Source organism: Diplotaxodon limnothrissa, linkage group LG18 (assembly GCF_057381915.1).
Source record: "Diplotaxodon limnothrissa isolate DT_005_m linkage group LG18, D_limnothrissa_male_GT1.1, whole genome shotgun sequence".
NCBI classification, from domain to species: Eukaryota; Metazoa; Chordata; class Actinopteri; order Cichliformes; family Cichlidae; genus Diplotaxodon; species Diplotaxodon limnothrissa.
The window spans coordinates 18,456,097-18,472,072 of record NC_140613.1 but is presented as its reverse complement, the minus strand read 5'-3'; the positions used below and the strand labels follow the sequence as shown (position 1 = coordinate 18,472,072).

The 15,976-nt window shown below is 41.1% G+C and overlaps 2 protein-coding genes across 2 annotated transcripts in view; one reads left to right on the top strand and one right to left on the bottom strand.

The window, feature by feature from the left end:
• Nucleotides 1–7,706, top strand: part of arhgap21b (Rho GTPase activating protein 21b) — a 36,262-nt gene extending 28,556 nt beyond the window's left edge. The window contains exons 16-25 of the mRNA XM_085377346.1: nucleotides 110–198; nucleotides 345–487; nucleotides 709–867; nucleotides 992–1,070; nucleotides 1,184–1,257; nucleotides 1,360–1,449; nucleotides 1,580–1,747; nucleotides 2,010–2,115; nucleotides 5,775–5,806; nucleotides 5,916–7,706. Coding sequence (XP_085233472.1) covers nucleotides 110–198; nucleotides 345–487; nucleotides 709–867; nucleotides 992–1,070; nucleotides 1,184–1,257; nucleotides 1,360–1,449; nucleotides 1,580–1,747; nucleotides 2,010–2,115; nucleotides 5,775–5,806; nucleotides 5,916–7,475 — 2,500 coding nt within the window. The 3' untranslated portion in view covers nucleotides 7,476–7,706. The remainder of the gene's footprint in view (nucleotides 1–109; nucleotides 199–344; nucleotides 488–708; nucleotides 868–991; nucleotides 1,071–1,183; nucleotides 1,258–1,359; nucleotides 1,450–1,579; nucleotides 1,748–2,009; nucleotides 2,116–5,774; nucleotides 5,807–5,915) is intronic.
• A 3,478-nt stretch (nucleotides 7,707–11,184) lies between these two features.
• The window catches only part of LOC146613413 (A-type potassium channel modulatory protein DPP6-like), a 96,996-nt gene continuing 92,204 nt past the window's right edge, over nucleotides 11,185–15,976 (bottom strand). The window contains exons 19-26 of the mRNA XM_085376979.1: nucleotides 15,749–15,818; nucleotides 13,562–13,756; nucleotides 13,410–13,464; nucleotides 13,186–13,288; nucleotides 13,036–13,091; nucleotides 12,840–12,912; nucleotides 12,677–12,750; nucleotides 11,185–11,407 (exon numbers count right to left, since the gene is read on the bottom strand). Coding sequence (XP_085233105.1) covers nucleotides 11,261–11,407; nucleotides 12,677–12,750; nucleotides 12,840–12,912; nucleotides 13,036–13,091; nucleotides 13,186–13,288; nucleotides 13,410–13,464; nucleotides 13,562–13,756; nucleotides 15,749–15,818 — 773 coding nt within the window. The 3' untranslated portion in view covers nucleotides 11,185–11,260. The remainder of the gene's footprint in view (nucleotides 11,408–12,676; nucleotides 12,751–12,839; nucleotides 12,913–13,035; nucleotides 13,092–13,185; nucleotides 13,289–13,409; nucleotides 13,465–13,561; nucleotides 13,757–15,748; nucleotides 15,819–15,976) is intronic.

Genomic DNA, 15,976 nt, shown 5'->3' with positions numbered 1-15,976 from the left:
ACCCCTGAGGGGGATCCAAAATACTGGACTACCAGTATTAAGTGTATGGCCTCCTAATTGTAATACTTATTTAGACTGTGTATTTTTTAAATATTTTGCTGTTGAACAGTGCACCCAGCAGCAGGTCTGAACCTTCACCCAAGCCTGCCCGACATTCGCTGAGCATCAAAACGCCATTCCTTGGAGGCAAAACAGATGGTAAGAACCATAGCCCCCATTTGCCCAAAACTGGAGAGGAGCAGAGGGCAATGAAGAGTAAAGCTGCCAGTTTTTAATGTTAAGGTGTGTCATTAAGTGTCGTTAGAGTGCATGTAACCTCAATTTGTATACGTTTGACCTGTCAGATGAGTCCAGTCCACCACGGGACAGAGGTACTTGGAAAATTGCCATTCCAGGGATCATAAGGAAGCCATTTGAGAAAAAGACTCCAGCTGGCATCACTTTTGGTGTCCGACTTGATGATTGTCCATCTGCACAAAGTAACGAGGTGGGTCTGCTGTGTTTCTACAGGTTTTTTTTGTTTTGTTTTTTTAAAGATGGGCTCATTATCATTCAGATGAAGATGAAATGTGTTTCTTCCAGACAAATAAAATGCATCTTTACATCCACTTTGAATCACTCATTCACTGGAGCTAACAGTGTGTGGTGTCATTGATCGATATGGTTCATGCTGTTGATTTTTTTTTTCTTCTTATGTAATTTGTGCAGAATGTTCCTCTCATTGTGGAGGTGTGCTGCAAGGTTGTGGAGGAGCGAGGCCTGGAGTACACAGGAATCTACAGGGTCCCTGGGAACAACGCTGCCATCTCCAGCATGCAGGAGGAGCTCAACAGCAAAGGCATGAATGACATCGACATCCAGGAAGACGTGAGTGACTGACAGTCAGGTTGCACAGTACAGCGCACCACTTCCCTGACAACATCTTTGAACTGTGATTGATTCGTACTGCAAGAACTGCATTAACCTGAAGCTGCCTTGATCTACTCTGCAGAAATGGCGGGACCTTAACGTCATCAGTAGTTTATTGAAGTCCTTTTTCAGAAAACTTCCAGAACCTCTGTTTACAAATGGTAAGACTAAAGTCATAAAGAATACATTGCAAAATCTCTGGGATAATGTCGTTTTTCCTGTGCGGTTATTCTTTTTGCAATTGTAAGTTGAGGTTTTCTGGATCTGTTCACAGAAAAGTATGCAGATTTTATAGAAGCCAGCAGAATAGAAGACTCAGTGGAGAGATTAAAGGAGCTCAAGAGGCTGGTGAGTGAAAGATCAAATATGAGGAACCTATTTGAACAGTTATTACCATAAAGCATTCTCCTCATCCTGAGCACTGGCCCCCTGTTTGGTCATTTCCTCCAGATCTGTGAGTTGCCAATTCATCACTATGAAACTCTGAAATTCCTTTGTGCTCACCTCAAAAGAGTTTCTGACAACTGTGAAAAGAACAAGGTATGAGCATCAACAGGATCTCTGTGTTAATGCCGTTAGTTAACACCATGCAGTGCGTTCAATCCTGTGCTAATCCAGTGTCTCTGAGGATTATGTCATTAAATGTGACTTTTACCTTGTATCTATTTAGATGGAGCCTCGTAATCTAGCTATCGTGTTTGGCCCTACCCTGGTCAGAACCTCTGAGGACAACATGACTAACATGGTTAACCACATGCCAGACCAGTGCAAGATAGTCGAGAACCTTATTCAGCAGTTTGACTGGTTCTTCGCTGATGATGGTGACGAGGACCCTGTTGTATGTAGCATTTCTTTTTCCTTATTTTATTCGATGGAAATTAAATGAAGGGTCTATCAGTTCTGTGGATCAGTTTAGTTGTTGATTTTGAAGACATGCAGCTACAGTGTTTATGGATTACCTTTTAAAATGTAAAAATAGAATTGAACAACTTGCACATGTCATAAACCCAGATTTTATTTTACAATAGAAGATAGAAACCCTATTTTTTGCATTGTGTTAAGTTACTTTTTACTCTTTTTCCTTCCGTATGTTGCTCCAGACCACAGCGGAGCAAGAAAGTACAGTGCAGTCTCAGCCTGTGCCCAATATCGACCACCTGCTCTCCAACATTGGGCGGACTGCACCCTCTCCTGGCGAAGTCTCAGGTAACTTAGCAGCAGTGTTTTTCACACTTCAGCATCAGCACAGCAAATTTCTGCCATAGCAGCATTAATATTTTTCCTTAAGATTATAGTAGATTAAAAGAGTTGTGTGGTAAAGACCTATTTAAGATTAAATGCTGGTAGAGTGTCAATTGCAAATGCTAAAAGTACGAGCACCATCCCTTGTTTTTCAGTTCATTAAGCGAATACTAAACAGCCAAGTTTTATTTGTTTCTGTTAAAGCAAGTTTTGTTTAGTTTTTTTCAGTAACTTTTCAGTGGATGCAATGTTGCGCTTCAGCCACTGGAAAATTGTTGAAAAATGCCTTGCAATCATTTAGTTTATTTTTTGGGATAAAAGTCTGTTTTGTTTGGATGTTGATGTTTATTTGCCCAAAATTAAACTGTCCTCAAGTTTTGTTTTTGTTCGTTTCTTTGCTTTACTCTTCTTTTTTCTTTTCTTTTCTTGCTCAAGTCATTTTTTTCTCCCTGTGCTTTACCTGTGTTGAGACGACGACTCCTTTTCTTTCAGTTCTTTTCTTCCCCTCCTCCTCGTCTCTCACATAATCCCGGCATGTTCTTTCCCAAAGAAAATCTAACAAACAAAACGAAACAATGGAAGTTTTAACCCTTCTGACCTGTGCCCTTCTGTGTGTAGTGTGTTGTTTTTCTCCCTTATCCCTGTCCAGCACTCACACATTACCCAATCTTGACACAGGCCAAGTGGGCGGCGTCTATCACTCGATGATGTCACTGATGGACTCTGTTTTGTCAGTGATGGACAGCTGGGACTGTAGGAAGAAGGACGAGTGTTGTGCCCAGTGTAGCTGCCTAGTCTGCAGAAACCCGCAGCTCTTTTAAATTTGGGCGAAAGGAGGAAAAAAGATAAAAAAGAAAGAAAGAGAAGTCGATGTTTGTCATTTTTCCTGTGGTGTGCACGTCTCATATTTAAACCAATACCCTAAAATGAGGGCATACAGAGCGATGCTGCTGTTCTCTCTCTGAAAGCCCTTCTGCTGTCTCTTGTTGTTTCTTAAGCTGATCGCAAGGACAAGTAGCATGGTACGGTCAACCTCAGGTTCTCTCCCGGTCATGTGGCATAATCTGTCATGATGTCTGAGGGTGGGGGTCGTGGTGTTGGGACTGAGCTGGATGTTCCCCAGCACACATGCGTTTACACACAAACAAAAAACACACACAGCCACCTCCCAGGTGGAGTAGTAGTTAGGAACTTACTGAAGCAGAGGCACTCAGGCTTTCAGCTAGCACTGGATGGAGTTCCCGTTAGGAAGATGTAGTGTTTTTTTGTTTTTGTCTTTTATTTGTTGTCTGTGATGTCATTCTTTCAAAATCTTCAGTATTTTAAAATGTCACATCGTCAACTACAGACCAACATTTTCTCATATCTTGTAACATAATGTCACAGCCGCATGTCTCTCTCCCAACCATGCTCTGCACACACACAGACACACCCACAAATACACACCAAAATTTTAACCTAACTTAAAACAGCATTATCATAGTGGTAGTCCCATTACAACATGGGAACTTTTAGGAGTCGTAGGAATCGATTATTTAGTCATATGATAAAGGTTTTTATTGGACTCTGTGCAGTCATATGAAAAACTAAGTACAGCCCATAATTCAGTAGCTTTTAGAACCACCTATAACAGCAATAACTTGGAATAAAAAAAGATTTCTCAGACTTCATCAGTCTCTGACATAACCGTGGAGGAATTTTGGATCACTCCTTTGTGCAGCATAGCGTTATTCAGTTTGTGTGTTTATTTATGTACAGCTCTCTTAAGGACCTGATTTGCTGCTGGATCATTGTCCAGTAGTTTTAGCTCGTCTTTAGCTATCAAGACAAAAGGCCTCACATTTGAGTTTAGAATACTTTGATATTCAGAGGAGTTCATTGTCTGCTCTATGACTGCAAGGTGCACAGTCTGTAAAACAAGCCGAGATCATCATCCCTCAACCACTGTGCATGACAGTTGGTTTACAGTGTTTGTGCTGATATACTGCCTATTGGTTTTCACCAAATGCATTGTGTCCAAACATCTCCACTTTGGGCCTGTCTGTCTAAATAACATTGTTTCAGAAATCTTGTGGTTTGTTCATATGCAGCACTCCTACCTTAAAAGCCATACCCATTTAGTCTTTTTCTGTTTTTTTTATTCTCAGATACGTTAAAACTTTATGAGACCTGTAAAGTCTTAGATGTAGCTCTTGGGTTTTTTGCAGTTTCTCAGAGCATTGCACGGTCTGGCCTTGGGATGAGTTTGTTGGGAATTCTGCTCATAAGAAGATTGTCTGTTTTGAGATTTATTAACAAACACCTGAATGTTCCAGGGTAGCAAATTACCAAACTTCTACTTTTATACAGATGCTCACCACATATTGATATTTTAAAAAGTGCAATCGGTTAGCACCACCTAGCTGCTTCTGTTCATTTTTATTCCATTTGAAGCAGTAAGGGTGTACTTGGTTATTCACTGGACTGCAGAGTCAAAACGTTTTTACATGCCTGTAGGAATATTAGAAAACAGTGAGTTTCAGGCCAGTGACAAAATGTATTTCAGTTCAGCTTTATTTATTCTGCAGTTTAAAGAATACACAGCGATGAACAGTTTAATGTGTAATAAAATCTATAAATAGGTAAACCTGATTTAAAAAAAAACAAAAAAAAAACACCCTCAACATCGGAAATATATGGTCATTAAGTTCTGAGCAAATCTTCCTATTTTTTATTTTTTTTTTAAACAAGTAGTTGACAAATTTAAGTCTTGCACTCAAAGACACCTCACAGCGCCTCCTGTTTTTAAAAAACGTATTATTGAATCAAGATGCCACATCTCAAATCTTTGCTACAGCGTTAACTCACACAGGATTCATTGGAAGTTTTGTTTTGTTTTGGTTTCTTTTGTTCCTGCATTTAGTTCCTGCGGCTGCATTATTTCTGTAAAAAGCCTGCTTATCTTGCAGTATGCATGATTTGAGTCAGAGAAAGTCTTGCAAATGTTTTTGGCTTTTTATGTCTTTTATAGTGACAGGCTACTTGTTGAGGGAAATGTAGAATTTCATGCAGCTTGGAGTAAGAGCAAGTTAGACCAAAGTTTGCCCGCGGCAAGTTGTGTCAACCACAAAACACACTCACTGGTCTGTTCAGCTCAGGCCCCTTAAGTCTCTCAGTCAGAGCAAACTCATCACTCCCTCTCCTCTGTGACGTCTTTGAGTTGGGAAAGAATGCCCACAGCTGGTTGGTGGCTATATGTGATGCTCTGTGACTGGCGTGTTTGTTCGTGATGTGCCGTCGATCCATCGATACTCGAGCATGAGCTGCTTTTCTGTGTCTTGGTTTACCGCCAGGTTCTCACTTCCTCGCCCCTCATTATTCATCTCAGGCCTCTTCTGCTGCCGTCTCCACTTTTTCATATACCGCTTAGCTTAGCTACACCTCTCTCTCTCGCGTGCTCTCTCTCTCTCTGACCAAATTGTATCATCTGCTTTCATGTAACTGCTCTCATTAAATCCATTGTATCTTGTCACTTTCACTCTGAGCAAACTTTGAATCTGCCTCTTCTTTCTGTATATTGTCTGCTTTGAGACTGTCCTTAAGATGTGAGACTTTTACTAATGAATCTCTTGTTTTTAATGCAGACTCAGCATGTAGTGAAACCTCCAAATCAAAGGTAATGTGCTCCTTTGTGTTTCTGTTTTCTCATTCATGTGTCTAAGCTAGTTTTATGGTCTGAAGTCCAGTTTTAATGTTTTAATGCCATTTTTAATGTGTGTCATCAGGGCTTGTGGGGATCAGGGAAGGATCAGTGTAGCAAAGAATTGATTCGCTCCTCCTTCTTCGTTAACCGCAAACGCAAGAAGCCCAAGGAAAAAGTTCAGCCTAGCAGTTCAGATGATGACCTGGACCCTGTGTTTACAAAGAAGGAGCTACCAAAGGAGAGCCAACAGCATCCTCTGTGGTCCCCGCACAGTCGGACCGAAGAGGAGGAGGAGGAGGAGGAGCAGCAGACAGATGAAACCAGCGAGAAAGAGAAGGAAAAGAACAGTTCTGAGGAGCAGCTGGACAAAACCAACAGGAAAGAATATCTTTCTAACAGCTCAATGTCACAGCCCTCTCCCTCCCTGCCTCCAAAACGCATTTCCTCCAACCTTCAGACTGGATCCCCCTACCCCTCTCCTACACATTCCCCAGACCTCAGCTACCGTATGCCGATGGTTCACCAGTCCTCTCTCACGGACCCGCCATCAAACTATGATGACACGGTGTCTGACCTCGGAACGATGAACAGCACCAGCTCTCAAGCATCAGTGCCCAGAATGAGGCGTGGCAAGACGGTGGGTGCCCTGGGAGCAGAGATGTGTCCCAGCGGGCTGGGAGCGGAGGTTTGCTCCATTACCTCAGACTACTCCACCACATCCTCCATGACTTTCCTGACTGGAGCTGAGCTCAGCACCCTCAGTCCCGAAGTGCAGTCTGTGTCTGAGAGCAGGGGCGGAGAAGATGCTGATGATGAGAGAAGCGAGCTCATCAGCGAAGGAAGGGCAATGGAGACGGACAGCGAGAGTGACCTGTCAGTGTTCACTGTGGGTAAAGCCGACCAGCGAGAACCGCAGGAAGTCCTTCGACCCCTCCCCTCACACAGACTCATCGAATGCGACACACTTTCAAGAAAGAAAGCCGCCCAACAGAAAACCAACAGCGAGTCTTCTCTGGACGGCGCTCGTAGCGATAAAGATTCCACTGGACCATCACGCTCTTCGGGGTCAGTTAAGGGTCGTTCCACCGCAAGCCTCAGCACTGCGTCCCGGAGTGAGCTGGACAAAGGAGAGCCCACGTGGAAGTTGAAGATCACAGACAGACTGAAGGTACGCATGCGAATGTCTGTGGATGACATGTTCGGTGTGGGCAGCCAGAGGATTCAGTCCTCAGAGGGCCGCAGTAAGAAGAAGAACATCAGACGCAGACACACGATGGGCGGGCAGAGAGACTTTGCCGAGCTGTCAGTCTTGGGAGACTGGCCGCAGCAGGTTCACATCGGCTCACGGTCTGAGCTCTCAGCTGTGGACCGGCTGAAACCTAAGTGCAGCTCTCAGGACTTCTCAATCGGGGACTGGATCGCCCGCGAGCGCCACCGATCCAGCAATCCCGAGGTCAGTCTGGACTTCTCTGAACAGCAGAACCCCAGAGCCTCGTCCTCTTCTGAACCCCCACATCATCCTGCTGAGGCGCTGAACGGGGACTTCCCCCAGAGCAAAAATCTGAGCCTCTCGGCCACCGCTCACCCACATAAACTCACCAGTTCCCAGGTGGTCCATTCGCGCTTCTATCAGTACCTGTGAGAGCTGTGTGTGCGTGTGGCTGTGTGTGTTTTTGGTCTGTCAGGTGTGTCTCTGTATATGGGAGTCTGTCAGTGTAGTGTCTATTGTGTGACCAATGTCTAGTGAATGAGCATGTTGTACAAAAATGTCTGGCGTGTGTGTCTAAGTGGTGTGTGTATGCTTGTGAAAAGAGAATTACTGCACACAGGAATTGTTGAGCTTGCTCATGTTTAAGGCATGGAACAAAATGTTATCTTTTTTTTCCATTTTGTTTTTGTTTGTTTTTTCTTTTTTATATTAAAAATGACTTTGGGATGGCCCAAGAGGAGGATTTCAACCCTCCTAGTACAAGTCCCAGATGTGCTAACGATCGAAAGGACCTGTTGCCCGTGAAACGAGTCTGAAGTACGTTCAAGGAAGTGTGAACACTCAATTTAAGATTGTTTAAAGGTTTAGCTAAGTGGCTTTAAGGATGAACTGACTTAGGATGAATAGGAAGTAGTGGAAAAGTGCAGATTTTTCGTATTGCAGAGCAACTATTTTTGCGTAAAGAAAGTTACAGTGTTCAAAGTCGGTGAGTCTGTCGGTAACCAAATGAAGAATGTACAGACATGCTTGCTGTAATACTGACTAAAAGCTTTAGATGCTTGTGTTTCATTCTAAAGTGTACATATCCCTATTTTTCTGTGTACTTGAATTGTGTTTTTTGGTAGTGTGTGTGTGTGTGTGTGTGTGTGTGTGTGTGTGTGTGTGTGTGTGTGTGTGTGTGTGCGCCTGCCTACAAGCCGTCTGCTGTCAAAGGGGCCTTTCCAAAGGTACAAAGGTGACAAGGAGACACTGGTCTTATGCAAATGGAAAATATAGTTTATACTCATCCCTGCTGTGTGGTTTAAAGAGCAGTGAACAACAGCCCTCTGATGCAAGCTATGTTTTAGTGTTCGGAGTTCACACGTCTGTCCGCGATTGCAACGAAGAGAGAGTTGGGCAAAGAAGAAAATGGGTAATCGAACCAGAAAAATCAAGTTTTCTTCACTAAAGAAAGTGCCTCACAATGAAATGTTAAGGGTGCCATATTGTCTTTGTTGAGATACACGAAGATGTTACTGTGAATGACATTTTTACTGTTGACTCTCAGTCATTCTACAGGTTAAGAAAATGCCGAGCTTCCATTCCTTAGGCATTCCACTCTGGTCTTAATGTTTTATACATACTTTATCCTGTTTTTTCATTTGTTGTTTTTTGTTTTTTTAATTTTAACAGAACTTGAATTTTAAATATTCATTGTAAAATAAGTAACTTAAATGTACATATAAATGCCATGTTTTAGCTGCTTTATTTTTCATTTCCATCAGATTGCAAGTTTAAGTACAGTATTGAGAAATGACAACAATGGCGATGATGAGGATGATTATCTCGAGGCCTGTGTGGGTGTTGTGGGCAGTTTGGTACTTCTCTGTGATGAGAGGTTCCCTGCAGGAGGAGGGCACTTCATTGAGCTGGATTGTTTGTATCAGTGCAGTGTTCCTCTTGATTGTAAGGGGGTGTGCACAGACTCCTGAAACACTGGAAATAAAATTTTGTCAATGGCAAATATCGATTTTTGCTTTCTTACCCCCCTCTTCACCACTTTGTATGATGGAAGTGAGATGGGCCAAAGCACTGAAATCTTTTTAAAAGGGGAAAATACAACTTAAATAGTTGTGAATATGTTTAAGCTCTCAAATCATTTTAAGTATGAATCAATATTAATGATTACATTTAATCCTAATCATGTAGCATTAAAACATTTGTCTGAAATGTGCCTTTTAATTGGGCCGCTCACTACAAACTCACCATGTTTTCCTTCTGCTGCTGTTTAGCTGTCTGCATTGTTTTAGTGCAAGTTATCCAATTTTGCAGATATTGGCTGTAGAAATGTCCCGCTTCTCTGGAATGTAATGGATGTAAAGGGCACATGCTCTGCTGTGCACAGAGCTTCTGAAAATAATGAACAATGTTTAAGCAGGAACTGTGTTCATTTTACTGCATTTATCAGGTAGATCAGTGCATGAAGAAGCTCTCATTTTTAGTAGTTTGTAGGGAAAATGTTTCCTGCAAAAAGAAGAATTGGTACCCCCCCTTTTAAAAAAAAAAAAAAAAAAAAAAAAAAAAAAAAGACATTGCATATTTTTCTTCTTTTTTTGCATTTTTGCATTTGCAGTGAACTTGTACAAACGCATTCAGTTGTCAAACTTCACAGAGCTTTTTTTTAAGATGGTGATTTAGCATGGAGCCCGGTTGGTATTTGTTTGCTTATACAGCTATTTCCTGGGTTAGCACACTAACCCAAGTAAAATACATTTACTGGCCACTTCAATAAGTATGTGTTCAACTGTTTAATCCAAATATTAAACAATCACATAACACAACTCAGGCATGTGGACAGGAATAGAAAACGGGAACTCAAAGATGTGCAGAAGAGCATCTCTGCATGCACAACATGTCCAACCTTGAAGCAGATTGGGTCCAGCAGCAGAAGACCACACCACACACTTTTATAAGCAAAAAACTGTGATGCTGTCATGTCCGTGTGGATCAAAAGGGGCAACAGGTAGTAATGTAGTGGCCAGTAAGTTTATTTCGTACCCAACCTGGTTGTCATCGTTTGCCTTTGTGCTTGTAGTTGTCAAGGTAAGGTCATGAATTAAGCCAAAGAAAAGATAAGTTTCAAAATGCTTTATATACAAGTTGCACATACAACATAAAGACTCAAGATGTTTTATACACTTTGTACATCAGCTGACTAGAAACCACTGACAACAGAAGTGATATGAGGAGAGAGAACACACAAAGTCGTCAAAGTAAACCACAAAATAATAATAAAAATCAGTATAGTTAATTCACCACTACGCCAGTTTGGATGGCAAATATCAAGAAACTGCAAACTAAATATCGTTGGTTTTGTGTTAGTGTAACACCTTCTCCCCAGCAGTCGTACAGTTATCTTCTATTCAGCTCTTCCTAAGTTTTAAATGTGCCCCTTGATTCACACAACGCCTTTTCCATATTAGCTCATTTTCAGTGTCATGTGGGCTCCTAACATGAACACGTCACCCACAGTAAGGCACAGTGACTAAAAGAAAAAAGAAAAGGGTTCATTCGGAAATATGAAGAGGAAAGTTTCACACCATTTTTGTACAGATACATTTTTTTGGAGTACAACACAAGTTAAACATTGTGCCTTTGTTTCGTAAAGCAACTAAAGACTGACGCAGCCAGACAGCCACTCCGACACGGTACAACTGTAAGACACTGAACAGAGAAATTCTGAGAAACAAGTACCAATAATCATACTCATGAACACAATAATCAGTAAGTTAGTTGGCAAGGTTATGAGAAACTGGCAGCCTTTTAAAAGTTAAATCTCAACATGATGAGCCTATCGTCGCAGGTGAGGGATATTTGGTGCCACGAAGCACTGGATTAATGTGCCTGTTTTGTAATGGAGACACAATGCCGAATGGATGCTTTGTTGATCCTCTATCAGTCCACCAGAGGGAGCACTAGTCCGTTAATCAGAGAGAGACATGACTGTTCGCATCTGAGATTTATTCAGCCTCTATCTGACTGGTTTCCCTGTCAGCAGCCAGCACGAGATGAGGAGAAGGGATGTAGGCAGAGGCCCTTTTTGCACATGCAGGTGCTGCACTTCATTGGAGCTAAAATCAGATTTGACAGCAGGTGGTGCGGATTTACTGGGATGGAACAAAAAATCTGTTGCATATTGTGCTGTAGTATCTGGCCGGGGCTGCTCAGAGGATCAAAGTTTAACTGTTGTCCTCGTTCTCTTCCTGCTGGTCGTCTGTCAGAATCTCTGGTAGCCGGAAACACTCCTCGAAGAAGTTGACCAAGGACTGGCTCAGGTGCTGCTGTGTCCCCTCACCGTGTAGGAAGTGTCCTTCGTCTGGATAGATCTGCAGATAAAGATGGAGAAATTAACAGAGACAGTACGGTGAGGCTGATTTGGTGTCGTTCACTCAAAATCATATTATTATCTTTTTTTAATAATGTTTTTTCATTGGATAATGAAAATGCATTTTCTGAGAAAAAAAATACTAAAGCATAGCGCTGAAGTGTAAAAGAGTGACAAATGCACATAAAAGTGGATGAAAAGAAGTTTTTCTTGGACATTTCAATCATTTTCAATGCAGTCTTTGTACCTGATCATTTTCAGAGTAATGTTGTTTAGTTTGATAAGTCACTTAACACTGAACCATGAATCATTCAAGCATAAAAAAGACACCGAACTCAAGGGATGAACCCGTGTTTACAGAAAGTTAACAGCCTAACAAAGAATAAAAAGGTATCTTTATGCACTTTGTTAATAGCAGCCTGTCGCAAAATTCCATAATTGTTTGCATTTCTTTATTACAATCTATGAAAAATATCAAAGACAACACAGTTTGACTGGCAGAGCTGTTAGATAAATACTTGGCATATCTGTGTGAAGTGGAGGACAAAAGAAGACGTGGTAGGCTTTAAAAAAAACAAACAAAAAAAGAGGTCTACAGCAGACAAACAGTATCTGAAAGTCATGTTCTAAAAAATACATGGGAAAAAAATCCAGCAAAGACCCGGCATAGGACCTGAGCGACACATCTGACCCTTCAGCTGATCCATCTACTGTTGTATCTGTTCTCCAAAGTCTCATCCAGAAATGGTCTCAGTGAAACAGTGGCTTGTCAAGAAGCTATTACTAAAAATTACAGGAGGATTTTATTATTTATTTTATCCTTATACACTGTATTTATTAAAAAGCCTTTCTGGCATGTATACAGGCAACAACAACAACAACACTAATTATGATATTGTGGGGAAAAAACAGCAAAACAGCAATATCCGACTGTGCACTGGGACACTGTGCATAAACATAAACTGCATGTAAATAACTGAACAGTTCTTCAATCTGCAAAACTAAGAAAAAGTTATTTGTCAAGCTAAAATGGGAAAAATTAGAAAGAATAATACACAAATTAATCTGAAATGAAAATAACTCTTAGTTACTTCTCTCAAGAGATTTTGAGAGCATTCTTCACACAACATCAGGCCATTTACACACACACACACACACACACACACACACACACACACACACACACACACACACACACACACACACACACACACACACACACACACACACACACACACACACACCAGTGATTTCAGACACCGTGGCTCACCTGCAGAGTGTAATTGGCCTTTTCACTGATTAAATGGTTGATGAATTTGGCTGTGTGCTGGAAGTGAACTTTTTCTGTGGTGGCGAAGAGGATATTGCAGTTAGACTCTGAGCACGCACATATTTACTGTGGTATTTAGAAAAAAGAAAGCACTGGGTCCTACCATCAGCAGTCGGGTGAATTATTAAGTACTGTTTCTCCAGCAGCTGACCCGCTCTGTGTGCTAAATTTGCCATCTGGAGGAAAGAGACAGAAGGAAATCCACCATGTCATTGACACGTTCTTTTATAAAGACCCCCCAACTCATTGTCTGAGCTAAGCATTCTGAAGCAGAGGAGAAAAAAGGGTGGATAATTTACTGTGTAAACTCGGGAGTCTGTCTTGGCGCCGAGGTATCGCTCCGAAAATGCAGATGCTGCATTTTGCAATAAAGAAAACCAGGGTTAGAAAGATTGGGTACCTTTTAGATCTAAGACTCACTTAGCAGAAGATTTACTGTAAAGTTTTACCATAAAGCTCGAAATCTGTGATGGGGGAAACTGCTGTTCCACATTTAAGTTGGGTAAATTCTTCTGAGCTCAAAAGCAAAGTTGCTAAATAACCACCATAGGCCTGGAGAAGAGGGAGACACAGATACAGTATGTGAAAATAATTTCATGGCGGGCTGTATTTTTATAAAGGCACAGAGGTGAGTAAAGGTTTAACAGTGCATCTGACTGTTATGTCTTCTTACCTTTCCATAAACTCCCATTCGATTCTTATCGATGTAAGACTGTTCGGATATCAGCCTGAAAATGAAAAAAACAACAAACCCCCCCCAACAATAATGAAAGTGACAAAAGCCAAATGACCAAATAGTTTTTTGCTCATTTTTCTGAGTCTGACCTGAGTGCCTCCAGCTGGTCCCTCTCCTCCAGTTTCCCCAGTTTCCTGCGGACCTTGTGGAGGAGGTTGGTGCCCTGAAATCCGCTGCCGTGGCCATCAAAGCGGACAACAATTGTGCTGAAGCTGCTGACCAGGACGGTGGCCCAGTCCACCTGGAACTGCTCCGTCACCATCTGCCCGCCGGGGGTCCCATCCCTGTGAGAGAAGCACACAGCGTGATGGAAAACAATAAGTTCAACTAATATCTCAGAGCCTGGTGTAGTAGTAGTATTATTATTGGTTGGCACAAAAATGAGAAAATTAATTCCGAAAAGGGAACTTTGAATAATCAGATCTTTTACAAAACACTTCGAAAGAGAATAAAAGGGACACTGTTGAATTTAACAAGTCCAATACAACACCATAACCCCTTAAATATGACCACAAATATTTAAATATTGCAGTTTTTAGACATGTGGAATATAGCGCACAACATTCACATTATTTTATTCTGGAGCAATAACATTTGATTTAGTGATAGAAAATCAATAGGGATTATTTCAGCCTTAGGTAAACTGTTTCCCACTCCAGCTGCTTCTCTTCACCATTAAATGTCAGTAGATTGCAGTCAACTGTATTCTGTTATTGTACCTCTCCCAATTCAAGTGCATATAATCCTAGCTAGCTAGCATGGCCAGAGTAGGACAAACAACAATGGCTGCTGTTCATTTGTAGTGAGTGTAGGCTGTAAGTCCACTGCAACTTCTGTTGATACTGAGGTGAGTTGTTGAGGATATCCTTAATTTTTCTTAGTAAGTGCTGCTGTTTTTGCTGCTGTTAGCCAGTTTTAGCTGCTGTTAGCCAGTGTTAGTGAAATTTTCTTTGAAGGTTATCTAACATTGTTGGACCGAGACACTTAAAAAATGAAACGCTCATATGATTTGAGAATTTAATCAAACTGGTTATCACAGAGAAAGTTTTTAGGACAGTTGAGTCAAACATTAGCTGGTGTAATGTTAGCTTATAAGCAGCTGCTGTTATTGCTCGGCTGTTGTAAGCTGTAATTGTCAGACATGAGAGAGAGATGATGAAAATATACAGGTAAAGCAATTAATACATAGTTATACATAGTTAGTTACAGTAAGGAACTAATTTCTAATCTTTAAATTAAATGTCACTTATAAAGTGTACTACATATGAGGCTAGTCTTTAGCAGCATACATAAAATGCGATTAGACGGAACGTATATGTCCATCCTGTCAACTGGATGTCCACTGGATTCAAGATGACGGGCAACATGGTGACGTCCACAAACCCACTGCTATGTATTTTAATGTACTGCTAAGCTTAGTTTTCTTGCTTCTTACACACTAATCATTGCATAGTTATGAGTTAAATATTCCTTTTAAAATGATGTACTGTACCTTTAAGGAATAAAGACTCCTGTTAAAAACTGATGGCAAGAGTTTGAAAAGGTAAATATTTATCAGCTCGAAATGCAAACACACACACACACACACACACACACACACACACACACACACACACACACACACACACACAAAAGAACACCTTGCAAAGTCGGGGACACTTTTAATATATCCAAAACGTCTTGTTACTGACATGAAGGCTGAAAAATGGTGGAATAGTAGTGCAAAGAAACTTTTGAGCTGAGGTGAAAAAAAATGACCTAGCTCATGTAGAAAAGTTATTTATTATCCTATAACAAGTCAGGCATTTGAAATAGTTATCAGTGTTTTGTTCATTCATGTTGTTCCCAGAGTCTGATTTAAATGCTTACGGCTAGACTGAAGCCTGAAGAATCACTTCCAAACTAGGGAAATGGGATCGTTTGGGCAGAATTTAAATGAATACTGGCCTCGTAAAAAAAAACAATGACGTGCATGGCCGGCCTAGGATCCAATGTTTTGGGGTTTAATACAGTACTAAAGGTGCAGTACTAAAATGATGCACTAAAGTTCTCCTTTGAACATTAAGTAAAGTCAGTTTTAACTGCAGAACTTATGCTCACCAGACACTTCATTAGGTACTAGTACTGGGTTGGTCTCGATTTCTGTCACAGCAGAAATCGAGACCTAGTTTCCTGACATCTGATGTCAACAAGGCATTTTGATCCAGTGAACTGCTACTCACTGGGTATTTTCTCTTTTTCTAACCATCCTGACCACACATAATATTTATACTCACACTAGCAGCAGTAATGGATAGGTAGCAGTTTCTACAAATCCAGCTGGCTTCAGAATCTGCATCGTCAGAGCTAGAACAGAAAAGACAGGATCAATGGGAATCTTATAACACAGACCTTCCTATTTCTTATCAAATTACAGTGTACAGTTGTGGTCAAGACTTTACAACCACTCATCATCACTTCTTTGAACTACTCTTTCTCGAGGGGTGAATAATTGTACATCATAC